This window comes from Musa acuminata, chromosome BXJ3-10, assembly GCF_036884655.1.
Source record: "Musa acuminata AAA Group cultivar baxijiao chromosome BXJ3-10, Cavendish_Baxijiao_AAA, whole genome shotgun sequence".
Lineage (NCBI taxonomy): Eukaryota > Viridiplantae > Streptophyta > Magnoliopsida > Zingiberales > Musaceae > Musa > Musa acuminata.
In genome coordinates this window covers 28,045,915-28,067,287 of record NC_088358.1, presented here as the reverse complement: position 1 = coordinate 28,067,287, position 21,373 = coordinate 28,045,915, and the positions used below count along the sequence as shown (strand labels likewise).

Sequence of the window (21,373 nt, the reverse complement as noted above, 5' to 3'; positions counted from 1 at the left end):
GATGTCCCGAGCAATGTTAAACTGATATCAATGTGGGCATGATGTTTGGGCAATGTATCGAGTTGACGGGGCATATGATGAGATGTGACGAGACATTAGTTGCGTACGTATCAAGCCCCCTTATCAATACTAACATTAAAAGTTTTCAAGAAATTAAATTAAGAAAGCAGCAATATGATAATTTTAAAAAGATTAAAAGGAAAAAAATAATAAAGTATTATATTAATAAAAAAAGATGAGAAGAAAAAAATCAGTTGAAAGAAATTAAAAATATTGACTATTTTGGTATTTTGGCGACATAACATGTGGTAATTTTGAAAAAGAATTATAATTGAATTGATAACTCAATTAGGAATTAAAGCAAAATGAAATGGTATCTTTTGCTAATAATTGACTTGAATAATTGCATGTCTCAAATCATTCGGTTCTTCTTCGGTACCACATGAAAAATGTTTCCATTAGTAATTATGATTTAGAATATGAACAATTTATTCAGATGATTAAACATTAGAGACCTTCGTGATGATGATACCTTTACATCTATAAATAAACCCACAATTATCTTTTCAAAAGCATTTGTCACAAGTCATGCAATATGATAGGGAATATTCCCTTCTCATAATGCGCGAGGTTAGACTCTCTCTCTATAGTAATAATGACTCTCACATTCATTACATCGAGGCTCACATCATAGATCGGATGGAGCTAACCTTCCATCAACAACTAACTCTTTACGTATAAATGAGTTATCGAAGAAGAAGACGACTAAAAATTAGAAGCGACGGATATATTAAAACATTATCATCCTCGCAAAAAAACTTAATCGATATAAGAACAAAAGAGAATCCGATCAATTGTAATAATCGACACAAGAGCAAAAGATAATTCAAGTAATGAATCTATTAAAATATGATCCTTCTCACAAAATCTTATCAACGCTAAGAATAGGAGAGAATCCAAATAATGGATCTATCAAAATGTTGTCATCCTCGCAAAAATTTAATCGACACAAGAACATAAGAGAATCCAAGCAATGGATCTATTTAAATATTATCATCTTCACAAAAGCTTAAACAACACAAGAACAAAAGAGAATCCAAGAAATGGATCTATCATCATGTTACCATCCTCACATAAGCTTAATCGACATAGGAGGCAAAAAATTTATTAAAATATTATCATCCTCGCATAAGCTTAATTAACACAAGAACAAAAACAAATCAAGGCAATAGATTTAGTAAAATATTATCATCCTCATAAAAGTTTAATCGACACAAATCCAAGCTAAATTGTTGACTCTTATTCTGTCGGGTCAAATCAAAGTAGATTGGAGTTGAGGCCATGGTCAAGTCTTGAGTCAAGTACATTTATTATGAATTTTGTCTTGGGTTATGAATTTCCTCAACTATATAAAGAAATCTCTCTTCTGTCGAGTGAAATCCTCTATTCTGTTAAAGAAAAATTTTCCTCCTAATCTATATAAATAGGAGATCGATATGTTAATTGTATTCAAACTAAAGTTACTTCAATAAAGCTTCTTCAATAATTATTCTTATCTTCTATTATTTTTTTGAAAGACATCCTCACCCGCTAACCACATCGGGTCAGAATTAAAACATCTTGACCCACTGCCAGCTTGGGTTGGATTTGGATCAAATCTGCACTGATTCAAACTCGACCCGATCCATATTCCCAGACCCATGCCAAAGTTAAAAGACCCAACACAATCGAGTCTTTTTTCTGTGGTGCGTTACTGCTGCATTTGATTCATTGGAAGTTGAAACAATATAATTCTGCTTCTCTATTCTTCTGCAAACAATTTGAGTATTTTTTCTCTATTCTTCTGCATATATATATATATATATATTCTCGATTGATCACTTATGATTTTACTATGATTGATATGCTAAATCACGTTTTACGGTCGAATCTAGTCGCATCAGTGGCAGAATTGAATGGGTAGAGTAGAGTACGAACGATGGGCGGCAGTGTTTGACCGATGCCAAGTGCATCCGCACATAGATTTGGTGGCGTCAAAAGGAAGGATGACACGCCGATGGACGTAACGGAGGGATCACTCCATGACTAGTCTCCCGATCTCGGAACTTGGATCTTCAACCACGGAAAAGCCCAGCCATGGCGATGCGGCGTCAGCCACCAACTCCACCCCACCCCGCAAGTCCAGTTCGTAGTTTGAAGTCAAAGTCCCAATTCAACGCCTTCGATGGAGCTCTCCAAATCCACGTACGTCTCGTGGAACCCTCCTCCTCCAAACCAACGGCGTGCTGCCAGGCTTCGTCTCTTGTGATCGAGCTCCGTGGCTGTTGGATGGGCAGGGAGGCCTTTGAGGCCCAGTCAACGGAGGAGGACGATTCAACATGACCGTATCGCCCTGCCCTTCCCGGAAGCTCGCCGCAGATGAGACCGGCGAACGCAGATCCATCAAGAACAAAAGCGAAGGCGGTCGTCTCTACAGCTTTGTTTCCTTTGACATAGAGACATTTGAAGGTGTGTTTGTCAGGGACGACTCGATCGATCCGTCTTAATCATAGATTGCATGTGTAACAATCTGAAAATAATTACACGTCAGATCTAGTTAATTTTATCTGAATCGTACAGCATCATTTATGTTCAGCGATTAATTTTCTCAAAATATTTTATGATCCTTTAGCATCGGACGAGTTTAACTCGAGATTCCACGAACAATTATTTTAGTCAACACTTGATAGATAATATAAATTATAAAAATAAATTTCTTAAACTCTTAACAATCACGTAACAAAAGATCTAAGATGATCTATCACGATCAAAAGTTTCTGTTTACTAAAATAAATTTCTCTTTTAATTTAGGACTAATATGAAAAGTGAGGTAATTGAGAATGAAAATTTAATAAATTTTATAATAGATTGGATTAAAAAAAAGATTATAATATGAGTACAATATTTTCTTTTTTTCTTTTACCGATGTTATGGATAAGAGATTGTCTGAGCATCAATCATTAGAAATGTTACATTCCAGAGAAGAACAGAATAAGAAAAGATAATTTGCAAGTGACAAGTGGTAAAGACAAGATTTGAGCTATAATTTTTCTATCAACCATCAAAGTCAGTCTAAACAAAACTAATAAATTAAGCCAAAACACTTTATAATTACAAAAAAACAAAGAGTTCCTAATGTGCGACCTCTGTAATTATATTTGCATTCACCTTTTATAGTTCATCATTTTTATAATCACTTATGATTAAAAAAATATTTTTTATATTAAAAAATATCCATGGAATATTTTTTGTTCCGATGATTATGTCGACATGATGCATCCTTTGGTTAAGCCCTACTTTGTAACATATAGCAAATGAAAGAGTCAACCAAGGAAAAAGGATTAGAGTGCATAGTCTTCTCCCTTTAAATCGAAGATTTGGGTGACAACAACGGGAAGCTAATTAGGCGAGTCATTAAAGAATTAGACTTCCGATGACTTCAATTATTATAGAGAAATTTCGGTATTTAAATGATTGAAAAGAAGATAGTAAGTGGCATTTACACCACTCATTAGTTTGTAGTTGAGATAATAAATGATAAGTTTTATGTCATAAAAAATAACACCACGAATTCATTTTTTTACTTGAACGTCACGAGATCGCCATGTCCCTTTATTGGAGAAATTGACTTGGCAGATCGAACTCAACAATCACACCAAGCAAGATTGAATTCTTTTGATGTTGTCTGTGAGCGACTAAAAATATGATAGCAAGAATCAAACAAACAAGTTTGATATCTCCTCCTGTCCTTATGAAGTACCTACGATGAGGAAATCATCCCCATCATGTTCCAATGATCGAGTTGCGGGATTCAGTGTGAAAGTAGTACTGCTTCTGCCATTGATATGCCATTTGAACACCACAGATGGGCATGCCGGTCCTTCGAGCTGCAGAAAATGAACCCCACTACCTGGAAACATCCTTCATTTCCTCACGGTTGACTTTGTTCTACCATCACGAAATCGATCACACCCGTACAGCATGTGTTTATGAGCTATAAACGCCAAGAAATCAAACAAGAAACGTGCACGAGGTAGAAAAGTAGAAACCAAGGGGCCGCCTGCCGCCCCTCCCTTCTTATATTTGCCAACCTATCCTTAGATCACACCGCAATAATTCTTGTCGCAACAAAACAGAGCAGGAAGAAGAAGAAAGCTCCCACCACCCCCCCCCCCCCCCCCCTTCTTTCTCCTGAAACTTTGCTCGAGTGACTACTTTGATCTTTAGGAAGAAAAGAGGGGAGGGAATGGCAGCATGTAATGAGATCATCGGCGTCTCTCCGCTGGGGAGATCCTCTTTTCTTCCTGGGAATAGATCTGTTTTGCTGGGGAGCAAACAGAACAAGCTCTGTTTTGCCTCCCCTGCTCTCTTGGAACAGAGGAGGAAGGGGAGACTTCCGTCCATGAAGAAGGCCGCGGCGACGCCAGTCGTGGCGACGATCAGCGAGGAGGTGGTGAAGTTGGTGGTGGGGAAACAGCAGCAGAAGTTGAAGGTGAGGGCGGCGCTGACCGTGAGGAGGAAACTCAAGGAGGATCTCAAGGAGGTCATCGTCAATCAACTCGACGCGCTGTCCGACAAGATCGGCCGGAATGTGGTGCTGGAGCTCATCAGCACGGAGATCAATCCAAGTAAGCCTCGAAACATTTCGATCTGGCTTTTGGTTCTTGGATCACAAGCTCCAGCTCTACTTTGCGTCCTGTTTGATGAGATGGAGGAGGAAAAATACAAAGAAAAAGTGGACTCTTTTGGGGTCAAGCTATTTTTACTTGATTTTTGGTAGATTTAAAGTGGATCTAGTGCTGTTATCAGATCTTTGTAGTATAAAGCAAATCCAAAGATGACTCTTTTCAATCTTAAAAAAATCCCCATATTTACCAAAAGGAGGTACTTTTTTTCTCTTCCCTCAAGAACAATCATCGATTGTGTCCTTCCAGATCGGCTTTTTCAAGATGGAATCATTGTAGATCATAGTTTTTTCCCTTTTAACTTCTCCAGTTGGCAGTAGATTTGCTGACACCAGAACAAGAGAAAATCCAATTTCCTTCTTTGATGCCTCTAATTGTTCTCCCTGCAACTCAGGAACCAAAAAGCCGAACAAGAGCGGCGAGACGGTGATCAAGGATTGGTACGAGAAGAAGAACGTGAAGGGAGAGCGCGTGGTGTACACCGCGGAATTCGACGTGGACTCCGCCTTCGGCGAGCCTGGGGCGATCACGGTGGTCAACCGCCACCAGAAGGAGTTCTTCCTCGAGGGCGTCGTCATCGAAGGGTTCGCGTGCGGGCCGGTGCATTTCCCCTGCAACTCTTGGGTCCAATCCACCAAGGACCTTCCCACCAAACGAATCTTCTTCAGCAACAAGGTCAGCGTCATCCTCTGCGCTTGTTGATCACAGCCATTGAGACATGCAGTTGATCTCATCAGTAGCCATTGATGACTTGAGTGCAGCCATATCTGCCATCGGAGACGCCGGCGGGGCTGAAAGAGCTGAGGAAGAAGGAACTGAACGAGCAACGAGGCGACGGCAATGGTGTTCGGAAGCGGTCCGACAGGATCTACGACTACGCCACCTACAATGACTTGGGTAATCCCGATCGAGGCATCGAGTTTGCTAGGCCAACACTTGGGGGCAAGAAGATCCCTTATCCAAGACGGTGCCGTACCGGTCGCCCCCCAACAGATACCAGTGAGTTCTCTTTCCCCTCTGTCGACAGATGGAGTCGAGGATTCTCCTGTAGCTTATAGGAACCACGGCGAGGATGCCGGTTGCTGATCCGTTGACTTGGTCCGCCACGAATTGGTCACCGCCAAGATTGACGAACATGGCGTGATGTGATATCGTTCTCAATGTGCAGAGGTTGACTGCAATCCATGGAAAGCTAACCAAACGACTTGTATTCATCTACATTGGTGCAGACATGGTAGCTGAGAGCCGAATCGAGAAGCCACATCCCATATATGTGCCTCGGGACGAGGCGTTCGAGGAGCTGAAACAGGGTGCCTTCTCCGCAGGAAGACTCAGGGCTGTGCTGCACAACTTCATCCCCTCCCTCATCGCGTCCATCTCCGCTGATAACCATGACTTCCAGGGGTTCCACCACATCGACAATCTCTACAAGGAGGGCCTCGTCCTCAAGCTCGGCCTCCAGGAACACCTCATCAAGAAGCTCCCTTTCGTTCAAAAGATCCAGGAATCGAGCGAGGGCCTGCTTCGATACGACACCCCACGCATCCTCTCCAGTAAGCACTGCGTCCAATTTCTGATTAGCTAAGTCTCTGCTTGAGCTTAATGCGATTTGGATTGTCCACCTGCAGAGGACAAGTTCGCGTGGCTCCGGGACGATGAGTTTGCACGACAGGCGGTCGCCGGCATCAACCCTGTCAGCATAGAGAGGCTTCAGGTGACCCTCCTTAGCCATACACACAGTCAGTAACAAGGGTATTTGGAACGAAGCTCCCCGTAGTGACAAGGGTATTATGGTCTATAGGCTTTCCCTCCGGTCAGCAAGCTGGACTCTGAGATCTATGGCCCACCTGAATCCGCTATCACCGAAGCCCACATATCCGGTCAGCTCGAGGGTTTGACCGTACAACAGGTACAAATATTGTAAAAGCCCTCGATGTTGATGATACTGACAGAAAGTGCCATCGTCGCGGCCCCTGATGGATGATTGCTGTTTTGTCTTCCTGATCATATGAAGGCTGTGGAGGAAGGCAAGCTGTTCGTGGTGGACTTCCACGACATATACCTGCCGTTCATCGAGAGGATCAACGCGATGGACCGGAAGGCGTACGCGACGAGGACACTCTTCTTCTTGAATCCCATCGGGACGCTGAAGCCCGTAGCGATCGAGTTGGGACTCCCTCCGGCGCAACCGGGGGCGTCCCGGCCGAGCATGGTGCTGACGCCGCCTCGCGACGCTACTACCAACTGGCTCTGGATGCTCGGCAAGGCCCACGTCTGTTCCAACGACGCCGGCGTCCACCAGCTCGTCAACCACTGGTACAGAGATCGACGACGAGTGCCTTGTGATCGAGAATTCTCGCTTCAGGTAGCCCGTGGACGCGGTGAGGTTCTAATCGGGCGGTGGTGACACGCAGGTTGAGGACGCACGCGGTTATGGAGCCGTTCATTCTGGCGGCGTACCGGCAGCTGAGCGCGATGCACCCGGTGTTCAAGCTGTTGCACCCGCACATGCGGTACACGCTGGAGATCAACGCGCTGGCGCGGCAGAGCCTGATCAACGCCGACGGCGTGATCGAGTCCTGCTTCACCCCCGGCGCCGTTTGCATGGAGATGAGCGCCGCCTACTACAAGCATCACTGGCGATTCGACCTCGAGGGGCTACCAGCTGATCTCATCCGCAGGCAAGCTCTCCATCCTCCATCTAATTACCTATGGAAAGGACACACCATAATGCACGGTCATACAATTGACATCCGATCATTTACTGAGTTGCATTCTGGCACTGTATAATTCCCATGCAAAAGAGACGAGTGATTGGGGAAAATAAACGCAATTTGACGTCCAAAATTTCAGGGGAATGGCAGTGGAAGACCCCACGCAACCACATGGCGTCCGCCTCGTCCTCCCGGACTATCCGTACGCCGACGACGGTCTCCTCCTCTGGTCCGCCATCACCAGCTACGTCCGCTCCTACATCCAGCTCTACTACCCGGACTCGGACCCGGGCCGCATCCGCTCCGACTCGGAGCTCCAGGCCTGGTACCACGAGTCCATCAACGTGGGACACGGTGACCACCGCGACGCCCCCTGGTGGCCGCCGCTCGACACCTCGGACGACCTCGTCGCCTTCCTCACCACCCTCATCTGGCTCGCCTCCGCCCAGCACGCCGCTTTGAACTTCGGCCAGTACCCGCTCGGCGGCTACGTCCCGAGTCGGCCCCCGCTCGTGCGGCGACTCATCCCCGACCCGGAGCGCGACGCGGACGAGTACAGGGCCTTCCTCGCTGACCCGCACCGCTTCTTCCTGTCAGCCATGCCCAGCGTGCTGCAGGCCACCAAGTTCATGGCGGTCGTGGACACGCTGTCAATGCACTCGCCGGACGAGGAGTACCTGGGGGGCACGCGGGAGGGCGCCGCCGCGTGGACGGCGGACAAGGAGGCCGAAGCGGCCTACCGGAACTTCGCCGACGAGGTTGCGGCTGCTGAGGAGGAGATCAAGAAGCGGAACGTGGACCCGACTCGGCGGAATCGGTGCGGAGCCGGGGTGCTGCCTTACGAGTTGCTGGCGCCGAGTTCCCCACCCGGTGTAACGGGACGGGGAGTTCCCAATAGCGTCTCCATATAAGGGGAGGTAGTCGCTCTCGACGGTGAGGGGAACATGGATTCTTTTCTTCTTTTTAACTCGTAGGACAAACCAGAGCTTATATACAAAAGATCGAGAACAATATTGGAAATATAATGTTAGAATTATTGAATGTAGAAAGGAAGACATGATTATATGGAAATGTAAATGGTATTGGAATTTATATTATCCCCTTTGTGACAATTATTTACGAATGCTAATTATGATAAGTCTGGAGAGATCCAATTGTAGCTAAACTAGATGGTTATTTATTTGATTGCCCTCTTTTGCAATGATATAGTGTATCAAAAAATATAATGCAACCAAAATCTCTTACTGACTGCATTAAGAAAAGAAGCACTTATTTCATCAGACTCAATTAATTGTACATCAATATGTAATAAAAAGAATTGCATGTATCATTTAATTCCTAAAAGAAAATCCAAGAAAAAAACTGGCATCAAATGATCTGCCCATTCCGAATACACAAAAAGATGTTACTCCATTGATTGCTCAAATTATGGCACCAAATAAACATTCATAGTTTCTCAAAAACTCCTAGCAATTATCCAACAAGTCCAAATTACTATACTAAGGATGATCATGAGATCTATTAATAGAAGTATTGAACATAAAGCTTGACAGCCATCAATTTGAGCTGGTCACATATTATTGGAAAATAGGTTACATTAGGCAATATTTTAATCTCTAAAAACATGACCTAACTTATAGGCTGCTCATTTAATCTTAAGCTCAGGCGGGGAAGATTATCACACTAATGCCAGATAAAACATCAGAAATGTGGTTCAAGTACATGGACCATCAAGCTTGTTCCAAGAGAGCTAACCAAAAAGAAAGCAAGTGCCATAAACTCATTGCAACACAATAAGACTTCGAAGAGCAAGAGTGCCAAATCTAGTTCTAAATAGCATCTTGACATGATCAAACAACCCAATCTCCTAATCATAGCAAGAACTTACATGACCTGTTCTAGCATTATCAATATGAAACAATGAAAATCAGGTGGTTTGGATAAAGATTGTTTATTTCAGAGAAGCTAACTTCTGGGTCAAAATTATAAGACGCAAATAACGATTACAAACAAAAAGAAAAAGCAAGAGACATAAAAGTTTACAAGAAATTAACAATTATATAAAAAATTCAAGACGAAGATGAAATTACCAAGATCCAGCAATCAGCATGTCTAAGATGCAATAGCTCTCACAAAGAAATGGTGGTGCGGGAGCAAATTGAAAATCAAACAGAATATATAACTTTTTCACCATGCAATAACAAGAAGCTGTAAGGCTGCAACATCTTTATCCTCCATGATTGATAAAAATCACATCGAAAAGGATATAAACAACATAAGTTTAAATTATTCTCAAGCTGATGGTTCTTTGTACAAATGTCTAGAACAAATAGGTTTAGCAATCCAAGGTAGAAATGAAATCAGACAAACACATGGTAAGAGAAAGAAAAATGTTTTCAGCCATACACAATGCTATATTAAAAGTTAATCTCAACTAGAAGACAACCTCCTTAAAGGAATTCCCTCTTGCAAGCACTAGACAACAGATCATTAACAAGTAAAAGAACAATACCTCAGGTGGATACCTGACATTCAATAAGAAAGAAACTACAGTTATCTATTCACAAAGTAAATTACCATGTTTAATATATTACCCAAGAGCAGTACATGAGAAAGAATGTGCGACTCCAAAGACAACACTGGGCAGAGTTTCCCAAGAAAACACCGGGCAATCAAAGGGTGATTACCCTTAACACATGAACAAGTTCAATGGCAAGTGCAGCAACATAAAGAAAATCCATCTTCATATGTAACTCTTATAACATCTGAGACTTGTGACAGCATATCCATGTACAGATGCAACCTTGGCTTTCTAGGCAAACTCAACACTTGACCACCACAAAAAGGTACTTCATATAATCATGGCTTCCAAGTTCTTAGTGTGGAAAGTGGTAGGGAAGACCAGCGAATCAGTATGCCAATGGCAATTCAGCTTTCCAGTTCTCCTGAGAGAAAGATAGGTCATTGCAAGCCAGCCAATGGCAAGAGGCCAATTGCATTGCTCACTCTAATAATCAGAAATATGAGGTAAAGTGTTATTAGGCCAAAGCCCAACATCTTGTTAGGACACATATCATTCCGTGGTAAGATGATAAGGGCCCAAACAAGTCCAGATATAAGAAAAATCATGGTGTACACCAAGGTGCTATCTTGTGGTAGCACATAGGATTTAGGAGCAGTCGACCAAGCTCCAAGCAACATTGACATACCCAAACCAGCAAGCGTGTTGAACATTGGTCCTGCATAGCATCCTGACATCGCAATCTGCACACCATCACCCCCGTTTACAGCCAAAGCAACATTTGACATCAAATCTCCCATTGAATTGCCCCATGCCAATACTGTCAGTCCCAGAATGGAAGGATTTATCCCCAAAATCACACCCAAGGTCACCAAAAGAGCAACCAACTCATTAGCAACAATGTAAAACCATGCTATGCTCATGAAAAACCCTCCTAAAACCCATGGAAACAAATACCTCCGTGGTGGATGATCGGTGCTGGTGTACAGGAAAGCAACAGCTGCAAATCCAACACCAAAGAGGCCGCCTACAATGTAAGCAGCAATGCTGATTTTAGAAGTCTCCTGGGTATTCCACACGAATGCCAAAAGAATGGGGGCGAAGAAAGCACTTGCAACTGCATATGGTTTTGACCACCTTTCTTCCTCAACGATTGGAATTGTCAACCTTCTAGGGATGGTCAGGGGCATCTCCATTAACAGAAATAGTTTGGAAAATGAGAAAACCGATGCTTCTGCCTCTTGTTCATTCCAACCCCATAAAGGCCTGGAGCTGTCAAATGAATTCGCTCTGCTTCCCTGATTCGAATAAATAGCCACATGTGAAGCCCACATCCACTGTGGCAATGAACCATGCAGATGTGACACCTCGTTGTCAAGATCATCTTCAAGAAGACTGCTATAGACGGACACATCCTCTTCACTGCCAAGAGAAAAGATGCTTCCTCTAACTGGGAGCAGTGGAGTCACCATGTCTAACTTCAACTTCCGAGCATGCTTCCTCAGAATCTCATTTGCTGCCACGGTGAAAGCATAAACCAAATAAATCGAGACAAACAAAACTGCTCCCCAAAGTGTCACTCTTCCAACAAACAAGATCAAGGACAATGACGCCAATGTCAATAAAAAGAAGCTAATATCTCTGATGAAGCACTTTCTATCAATCTGAACATTCTTCTCCGCCACAAATAAAGCGACAGTTCCAACAACTATGCAAGTGACGAAGACTGCTCCACCCAGCACACTATTAATGCCAACCTCGCCAGCACCCGTACCGATGAATGCTGCAATGCTCGCAAATACATCAGGAGCACCATTGCCAAGTGGAAGAAGAGTGACCCCAGCAACAGTCGGTGGAAGCTTTAGTAAGATGGAGAGTTTCTCTAAGCTACAGCAGAAGTAATCTGCTGCGGTGTTCCCCAACGTGTAGAACAAAGCTGCCAGCCATAATACAAGCACAGCATATCCCAAAACGCGAAATTTCCGACAATCACAATAGAAAAAAGTAATGTAATCGATGATTCCACCGGAATTGCACTGCCTATGCGTCTTCAAGAAGTCACAGTGGCTGGCGAAGCCCTCGTGCTGGCGTATGCCAGCACATGCCACGGTAGGATTCGCCAGGGGTTCGAATGACTCGTCCATCTGAGCGATCGGGACGGACCCATTTGTCGAATTGGTGAAAGAGAGCTCGGCCATCCTCCGACGAGGATAGAGGTCAGATTTGGAAGTATGACCGAGGGAAAAATTAGATCTTGGACCAAGGAAAGGGTTCCTGAGGACATCCTCTCCGTTGTAGAAGAACAAGAACAATACCAGAGAGCAGAAGGCATTGAAAACCGCGCGAAATCTGGAACGGCGCGTATGGATCCCAGCCATGTCGGTGAGGTACGACGATGGTTCCTTACCCCTTCACCGGAGATCTAGGGTTTGGGTACATGGCGAATTCAGCGCAAAAGTTGTCCAGGGGTCGAATTGGGGGATAGTTTGGTATCCAGGAGCTGGAAATCTCGCGTTTATGGGGAAAATCGAAGGCAAAATAGGGTTTTAAAGCCGCAGAAAGATCGATTTCTATTAAAATTAAGGTTTCCGGAGAGTACCTTCGGGGATGACGACGGGAGGTCTCTCGAATCGCCTGCCGCGGAAGGCTTCCAAGGGTCCAAAAATATTCACGGTGACGGATATGCAACCCACACGACACAAGTCACGATCCATAGACGCGGTCGGCGGATGAGGTGCGTCGCGTCAGTCTGTCGAACCTAAATCGTAACTTAAGTTACGGGCTTATCGTGGTGTTTAAGCTGTACTTAGGATTGGCAAGCGGATCGGAGTCTTTTGGCTATTCTGATTAATTCGATCAGTTTGAATGAGTCTATGTAAAATGTTACGCTTGAGTTAGATACTGACAGGGGAGGTGTTCGACTCGCAAATTGCAGCTCGTCATATGACATAGTGGAGTAGAGAGCTGCAGTCATGTAAGTATCAAAATATGTAGCTGATCCCAGCCTACCAATTTACTATTACATATGTTAATTATTATTCACTTATGATTCTTTTCCATCTGACATTAATCTTTATATAAGTCGGTATATCGATTGACGCCTGAACTATCCCCTCAATCACATCGAGTTTCTTATGCATGTTGGTTCAAAATCAAATCGAGTTGATTTGGACATTATGATTTAGATAGTCATATTTGTTCATAGAGTTAGAAACACGACTAGCTTTTGCAGACAGATAATCCGCAAGCAAACTCTGTTCATAAGACTCGTAAACTCTCCTAAAACATTCCACATCCAGACCATAGCCTAATTGGCAAGTAATGTTTACTGGGTTTGTTTAAACAATACTCCTAAAATATTCCATAGACTTTTGTTTTCGATGCTGTGACATGAATATTGTCTTATAAATAGAGAAAAACATATCCACATGAATATTGTCATGCATCCAAGGTTCGACCAGAAATTTTCACTAATGCATGCATATCGGTGTAACATTCCGTTTTAAGATAAATCAGGTTATCCTCAACCAGTGTAATCACAGAAACCAAGAGAGAGTTACCAAAGTGAGGTGTTCATCTACCATCAATCAAAACTGAATCGAAACTGAATCAAGCTGTAGATGAAATCGAAACTGAATCAAGCTGTAGATGAAATAATCTACCATCAATCACGTTCACTGATCGCTGTGAGGTGTTCATCTATCTCCTCTGTGGACAACACTCTAAATGCTGGATCATCATTCCTCACAACTCCCACCTAGGGAATAACCAATAACTGTAAGTCAAAAGCAAGATTGGAAGCACTATTTATTGACGAGCCTAAGATACAGTGGAAAAAAAGTAATTATTTTTTTTTTTATGTGAACGGCTAACAACTTCCGCTCCAGGGTAGTTTTCTCCAGCCTTTCAAATGAAATTACTGGTACTTCATAACCATAAATCAAGAAATTACCTCAATCTCTGTTGCTTTAAAATCCTCCTGCAGAACTGATTGCAGAGCAGATATTGCAGTCTACAAGGCAAAAACCATAATTACAATCATAAATTCATTAATAAGAAAATGCTAACCTAATTTCAAAATATAATAGTCTTCTACAAGCACTTTATAAAAGAAGCAATTTCGACATTGTATTGACAAAAAGAAGAAACAAACGGTGGAAGAATTAGAAAGAAATAAATAAAATGCCTAAATCTCAAATGAGACAAAGCAAATACCAACTCAATACACTAAATGAAATCACCAAGGAAGAAACAAAAGTACATCATATTACTCATGCCAGCAGGTCAAAGGACTAGAAATTGCAAGTCATGATATTCACAAGAACAAATTTTCAATCAATGATAGGTCACACTAAGATAGGAAACAGATGCTTAGTGCATATTAACTGCAGTCTCAGATTCTTACCTGCACAGTTTCCTCATACGAGAATGCAGGATCATTCTTCATTTTCTTTTCCAAGAAGTTGATTGCCTCTTGTTCTTTCAAGCCAGCACTTGTAGCCTGAAAACATAATACTCAATTTTTATTTACTGTCATAATTACATCTAAAAGGTAAAAACATAATGGCAAAAGTTAGTTTGTTTAACAAGGAATCTAGAACCAATTCACAACTTAGTATAACAACTAAACATTTTAAGTAAAAGTAAATTGACATGAGTTCCAAAGACAAATAAGATAATGCTACAACCCAAAGTAAACCTGCAATCTAAGATCAGTAATCAACAGCCATTTATAAAAACAATATTAGCTTGCATCATCAACTAAGGGAATTAAAGAAATCAGTACTAAATTGGTTTTATAAATTTAATCTACAGCAAGTGCTCATTAGATTTTACAGAAAAAAAAAACAACTCCAGGGTCAAATAATCAGCAAGCCACAGAGCTCCATGAAACCCCATGGCAAGCATCAACTCCAGCTAAGTTAAAGTTTCTCTCCATATACCATCCGCTGGTCTAGCATATCTAGCTGTTTACAACCTATTCATCTACTTATGACAACAAGAACAACAATGATGATGATGACGATGATGCAGTGCGGCTAGCTTTCATTCACAACTATCTGGAGTTTACTGACATTGGGTCTCTCTTACATCGGCCATCTAGCTCTTATCTACTGACTGCTATGAAACCCATATAACAATGTTCTGTTCAGATTCCAATATATCTAGCTGAGAACAGTCCAAAATCATTGCATACTAGCAAAAACAATTTTGAATCATACTAAATTATATCCTTGTATGAAATCAAAAAGCATACTGATTCATTCGATGCTCAATGACAAAACTCAAAAACAGTCATTAGCACCACTATATATGACAATTATAAAAAAATAATAATGTGTCATAAATGTCAGTTTTGTTTAATAGTTTCACATATAACCCATTGACGCTCACCTGTGGCTATTACTATGACTAATTATTTTTAAAGTAATTTCTAGTTAGCTAAAATCTCAGATTTATCCTAAAAGAAAGAATTACCTTATCTCTTTCTTTCATCTTCATAGTCTCATTAAAGTTCAATTATGTTGATTTAGTAACGAGCTAGAAAAAGAGCAATGAGAATAATATAAACCATCGGCAAATCTCGAATCAATTTAGCAGTTGGTTATCAGCTTTTCCAATGCAAAGAAAATATATAGGTCAGGCTATGCCAACCTATAGTGGATGTGAACCTCAGTCAATGAGGACGCATCACATCATAACTGCACCAATTTGATCGATCAGGAAGAATACGACTTGTCTTGAGCTAGATCAATCATGTGGAATAAACAATAGCTCTAAACTGAACAACATCCTATATATGTTTTTTTCTTGGCTAATAAAACAATGCATACATAAAGGTGGGCACTATTGAGTTAAAACCCATTGCTGAACCAAACCAACCCCATAACTTTGTTCAGATTATAAATGGACTCCATTCAATTCATTTTCAATATTGTAAGATTTCAGTTTATGGTTGTGTAAAATCAAAAACCAGGAAAACAAAACCAGACCCGTATTGATTAGATTAACTTGAGTATGAGCCCGAACTGATTGATTTGGCCCTTCCTAATTAGTTAACCTGACCACACAATTCACCGTTCCACGAAAGTTTCATTTAGAAGATTGCTCTCTCTCTCTGATCAAAGCCCTTACCTCATTGGTTCTCTCCCTCTCCATCCTCTTCGTCCTTTCCTGTGAATCAAGCTTGCGTGGCACCTATTCTGAGGGCTCAAACAATGCCCTAGAGGAGATTCCTAAGCTCCATAACACTTTGCTGATCTTTGAGTTCTGCAAGTTAGCGGTTGTCATATATGCAACAATAGCTCGGTGTTTGGCAGCAGTGACCTCACCTATTTCTACTAAGAACCCAATCTAGGTTAATTCAAGGTATTTACTTGATTGATTGTTTTTTCACTTTATGAGAGTTTGCTCATTTAGATCAAAATATTGTACAAAGAAATAATCTAGTAAACTTGTTGTAATAGTTTTTCCTAGATGTTTGCACTAGTTCTCAGTCCCTTGGCTCCCCGCATGACCTCCATCTCCTTGAAACCCATCTCCCTTCCCTTTGCCACTGCACCAAAACTGTATATTTAATTTGATTTGGTTCAAACAATTGCTCGATTGGTCCAAGTTCTGATAAAAGTATTCAAAGGGGTGATTTCAGATGAAAGTATCAGGAAACCGAAACTTGAGCAAATTAAAATAGGTCAAGACCAACTGAACAAATTATTTACTCACTTTCTCATCACTATTGTAGCAACAACATATGTTGTTTGCATCAGTTTAGCATAACATTAGACTAACTAGATTGTGAACTCCAAGGAATCATGATGATTTTTTATGTGAATCAAACACCTTATTGTACCACAAGTTCAAAGAATTCATCATAATACCTAAACTATGTAATCATACATGCTTCAACAAATAATTCATTACCATATCTAACTTGATTCCAGATAACAAATGAAAAATGTCTACATGAAAAGGATGCAGGACCATGCGTATACCATCTTCCACTCACATATTCTGTATCCAATATCAGAAATCACAAGGGCTCTATGAACACAATTTTTCAAATATACTACAAAAGAAATCAAGAAAAAATTGATGCAATTGGTGAAATCTGGTTTTTTATATAAATGGTGAAATCTGGCACCACCACAAGTCATCTGGGATAAGATGCATAAAACTAAGCAGGCCTAAGTGTAAAACATTTCATGATAATTAGCACATGAGATTAATCAGGTTTCAACTTTTAAATTTGTACCCATCTCAGCATCCATCTCTATCTTTAGATAATATCCAAAACTGTTGAAATAAGTACAAGAGCACCATACCTTGTGCCCAAAGAAGTGCCCCGCTGGGTCACATTTAAATAGTTGAGGCCCTTTCTCTTCATCAATACCCAAGACCATAGCAACTACATAACAAAAACTATAGTAGTGAGAAAAACAAAGAAAGAGGGGGGAAGGACTAGGAGAATCCATATATAGATGATACTCCATTAATTTTTTTCAGTATTATGAATCTCAGATATTGTCGGAAACTACCTATTCCAAGAGGTCTCATGTAGGCATGCTGGGTGTATATCTGTGATTTGTCTGCTATCCTGTATGTGCATACAATAGAAATAAGACTACCAATATAAAAAATCCAGCAAGATGAAATACTGAAAGCATTCCAGAGCAGGGAAATAAAAAGGAACATCCCAAATTATGTTGACATACCTAAAAGATCAATAACAGAAAATAGCTGGGGCTATTTAAATAGAAAACAAAGAATATATATAAACTTTAGAAATAACAAGGCTGGTTAGTCATAAAAAGCTCTTAGCCAACAAGCACTGATCCTTTCAGTAGGCAATCATTTAAATTCAAGGAATAACAAAATTAGTTTAAGCAAGTCACAAAACTCACCCTTAACCTGAAGGCGAAGTTATGACACTATGTTGAACTTGACAAGTTATGTCTGATTTGATTAGGGCTACTCAAACCAAACTCAAGGGCTAGTTAGTTGTAGTTATCCACATGCATTAAGGCCTTACATTAAAGGAGTAAACTCTTAAAGTTCCTTTGTTTCTTTTCTTTTGAGAAGCAACAAAAGTTGGCTGCTATGAATTTTGAACAGAGAATACAGCTTAATTGTTGGAACAGACCAAGCCATGTTCAACCCTATTAAAACATGTTTGAACTTTGTGTTTTCAAAATGTTAATCTTGTGATCTTGATAACCTCTTTGAAGGTCTATTACAGTTGCAAAGACCCCATGTGAAAGCAATTTGCAAAACCTGAACGATTCATTTCACCAACAAATGATTCTTATTCCAGGTCATTGATCGACAGTCAACAACTGATTATGAACAGATATTGACTAATTGCAATTTTCAGAAAAAAAAAATTTGTTACATTTAGTTATAAAAATTCTGAGCTTGCCTCAAATGAACCTACCCTGAAGGAACAAACATAAACTTCTACATAGATAGGGATCGCCTAACACTAAAGCCTGACCATCAGATTAATTCTTACTACCAGAAGCGCCAACTACCGGACTTCCTACTTCGACACTGAGTTCAGTGACTTATTTGGTAAACTTCTCTCAGTGATACTGCAAACAAATGTTGAATTCATGATCTTGATCTTTATAAATCTCAATGGCACATCAGTTGCAAATACAACAGTTGCTTATGAGTTTGCCTGCTTTTTCAACTATAACAGTAAATGAATCCCATTCTCACATGAAAAACATTTATGCATACTTTTCACACGATGAATTCTTGGCATGTATGTTAGATGTCTTGTTAGAGACGTACAGAATTATAATAATTCACAAGAAAAATCGTACTAATTTGCCATTGGTGGGAGGTATTATGACATACAACAAATACGGAATCTTACTACAACGATTACAGTAAGGGTGTCACTGTCTAGATGTAAAGCTGCTACAAACTATCAAAAATCTTAACACCAAAAAGAGAACTCTTGTTAAATCTTAGAAAAAGCACATCCCAGTGGCAAAAGACTGAAGCAGACTGCTGGAATATGCATAAATTGACACACGTGATGATAAAAAGATCAGAATTGCAATTGATTTATTCATTGTAAGATATATAAGCTGGAAGTTAATGACCATACCATTTGGCTAAAACATCTACAGGCATCTCATAACCCCATTTAAAACGAAATTCAGCTGCTTCATTTCTTGCTTGTTGGACTAAAGATCTTGCATCAGCTACAACAACCATATACAGAACAATGTCAATAAAACCAACAAATTATGGTTGAACAAATCATCTGAATCCAAAACAATAACAGCACCAAAAAAATCAAATATTCTAATATAAAACATCAAGAGATTTTTTCAAGAATTTTTACACAAGACTTTGAAGTTGAAGGAAATAATCCTTTTATAATAACTAAAAATTATAATTGGAAGCAGGATATTAAGGTAGCTGTTGTTCTAAAAAACATGTCAAGTTGTTCTAATCTAAATAAAAAAGCATCATCGCTATAATACAATGATGTCATCGCCATAATCCAAACTGTTTTGCCTGCTCTTTTATGTACTTGTTGCTAGCCTTCAGATTTTTCACAAGCTTGCTCACGTGATTGGGCCTTATTTATTCTAGAAATAAGTAAGAAATATAGAAAACCTGTCATCCCAGTTGCTAACAGTCCGAGGTACTTTGTAATTGGAAAGAGATGCGTGACACTGGTCTGATCCAGAAGCTTGTCCTGCATTAAGTTTTCCAAGACAAATTTAAAACAAAATTTACACTCCAATAACAAAAACAATATCACATTTTCGATAGTGTTAAAGAGTGAGTTGAAGAAATACTCACGGGAACCTTCTTCTGAGTGACGACGCATACGGAATCCTTTCCTCGGACTCCAATCGACGTGATCCCGGAGGCCTTGACGGCCTTAAACGCATACTCTGTCCCAATCAAGGAAAAGCACGCTTCAAACCAAAATCACAACCCTAAAAATCGCGATTCCTCGTATTCTGCAAAGCCAATAGAAGAATCCGGCTTCGAGAAAGCGAAGGATCAAAGGTTACGCCTTGGGTGGGAATCAAAAACCCTAGGGCTTACCGACTTGGTAGAGACGGCCCTCGGGGGAGAAGATTGTGATGTGTCGATCGTAGCCGGCTCCAGTTCCGCGACTCATGGCGCTGTGTCAGCTCTCTCTTCACCCGGGTGCTCTACGGTTTCTCCGCGAGCCTTGGGGTTCGGATCAAGATTTATGTCTATGGCGACAGATCTCAAGCGCTGAGGGAAGGAAGAAGGCGGCCAAGCTGTGCTTCGGCTGCAAGAAAGAAATGCGTTTTTGCTATTACATCCCTAAATATTCTTTTTTCTCTCAATTAACAAAAATATTTTTTCAATATTGACCCTAAATTAGTTCAATTAATGCTTTGCCGCCTGTATCTTTTGCTAACATAAGTTGATTTCATGCTTGGGCGATTCCCTATAAAATACTCATATTTTAGAAATTTTTAATTGATATTTCCACTTTTAAACAGTCTTTTTAATTTTAAAAATAATCAAAAATACTTTTCAAAAAAACTTCTACTCATTTTTATCAGTTTTAATTTAAATTGTTAAGATCCTTTTTTAATAACATTTATCATGTTTTTATTGATATACCAAAAACACTATAAATGTTATTAAAAAATATTATAGGAGATAGGCTAATAATTCTTTTAAATCATTTATATTAATTTTAAATAAGTTTTATAGTATTCTTATTATGGTGATCAAATTATTTTTTATTTCTATCAAGGTAATGTTGTTTCTAAACTAATATAAACACATATTTGAACTATATCAATGTTTCGTATTGTGTATTGATTTTATTTGATTTATTTATAGTATTTTTATTATGATGACTAAAACATTATAGTAGATGAGAAATTTTTTTAAGAATAATTTTAATATATTTTAAAAAAATTAAGGATACTATTTAAAAAATAAAATATAAATATTTTTATTTGAAAATATTATATATATATATATATATATTCTATATGTGTTAATTATGCTTGTGGGTATAGGTATCCTACCCTATTAGGGGTTGGGATATTTTTTATTATCCACATGGTGATGGAGCGAGGATGGATGAAACACTCCCTAACTCATCTCTTTACTAGTCCCTACCCATTAAGACGTAAGCGAAGACAATGGATGGACAAAGCGCTCACCTAACTCAAATCAGGTTAAGCTTAGTTTTGGTTAGGTTGATCAGAAGTCAATTGTAAGTTATTTGGTTTGATTGAATTAGATAAAACACTATTGATAGGGAATCTACCATCAATTGACACGTGGTTGCCACGTGAGATCCAAGTCACCATCCACTCATCTGCCTATGTGGATAAAGATTCAAAGTATGGAAACACAAGCCTCTTTCTCCTCAATTACAAGCTTCCTTTTCT

The 21,373-nt window shown here is 40.2% G+C and overlaps 3 protein-coding genes across 3 annotated transcripts; 1 reads left to right on the top strand and 2 right to left on the bottom strand.

Moving 5' to 3' along the window:
- Nucleotides 1–4,204: 4,204 nt before the first annotated feature.
- LOC135651718 (probable lipoxygenase 6) lies at nucleotides 4,205–8,603 on the top strand. Its single transcript, XM_065172088.1, has 9 exons — nucleotides 4,205–4,667; nucleotides 5,119–5,399; nucleotides 5,486–5,723; nucleotides 5,954–6,277; nucleotides 6,353–6,438; nucleotides 6,526–6,633; nucleotides 6,739–7,040; nucleotides 7,139–7,405; nucleotides 7,578–8,603. Exons 1-9 carry the CDS (start codon nucleotides 4,286–4,288, stop codon nucleotides 8,347–8,349), a joined length of 2,760 nt encoding a protein of 919 aa, XP_065028160.1. The 5' UTR covers nucleotides 4,205–4,285; the 3' UTR covers nucleotides 8,350–8,603.
- A 1,366-nt stretch (nucleotides 8,604–9,969) lies between these two features.
- LOC135651719 (cation/calcium exchanger 4-like) lies at nucleotides 9,970–12,695 on the bottom strand. Its single transcript, XM_065172089.1, has 2 exons — nucleotides 12,559–12,695; nucleotides 9,970–12,459 (listed from the first exon to the last, which is right to left on the bottom strand). Exon 2 carries the CDS (start codon nucleotides 12,335–12,337, stop codon nucleotides 10,400–10,402), a length of 1,938 nt encoding a protein of 645 aa, XP_065028161.1. The 5' UTR covers nucleotides 12,338–12,459; nucleotides 12,559–12,695; the 3' UTR covers nucleotides 9,970–10,399.
- Nucleotides 12,696–13,400: 705 nt separating this feature from the next.
- LOC135651720 (proteasome subunit alpha type-6) lies at nucleotides 13,401–20,261 on the bottom strand. Its single transcript, XM_065172090.1, has 9 exons — nucleotides 20,034–20,261; nucleotides 19,782–19,876; nucleotides 19,593–19,674; nucleotides 19,075–19,171; nucleotides 17,495–17,553; nucleotides 17,282–17,364; nucleotides 14,365–14,460; nucleotides 13,912–13,971; nucleotides 13,401–13,716 (listed from the first exon to the last, which is right to left on the bottom strand). The coding sequence occupies exons 1-9, from the start codon at nucleotides 20,107–20,109 to the stop codon at nucleotides 13,624–13,626; spliced, it is 741 nt and encodes a 246-aa protein (XP_065028162.1). The 5' UTR covers nucleotides 20,110–20,261; the 3' UTR covers nucleotides 13,401–13,623.
- Between the last annotated feature and the right edge of the window lie 1,112 nt (nucleotides 20,262–21,373).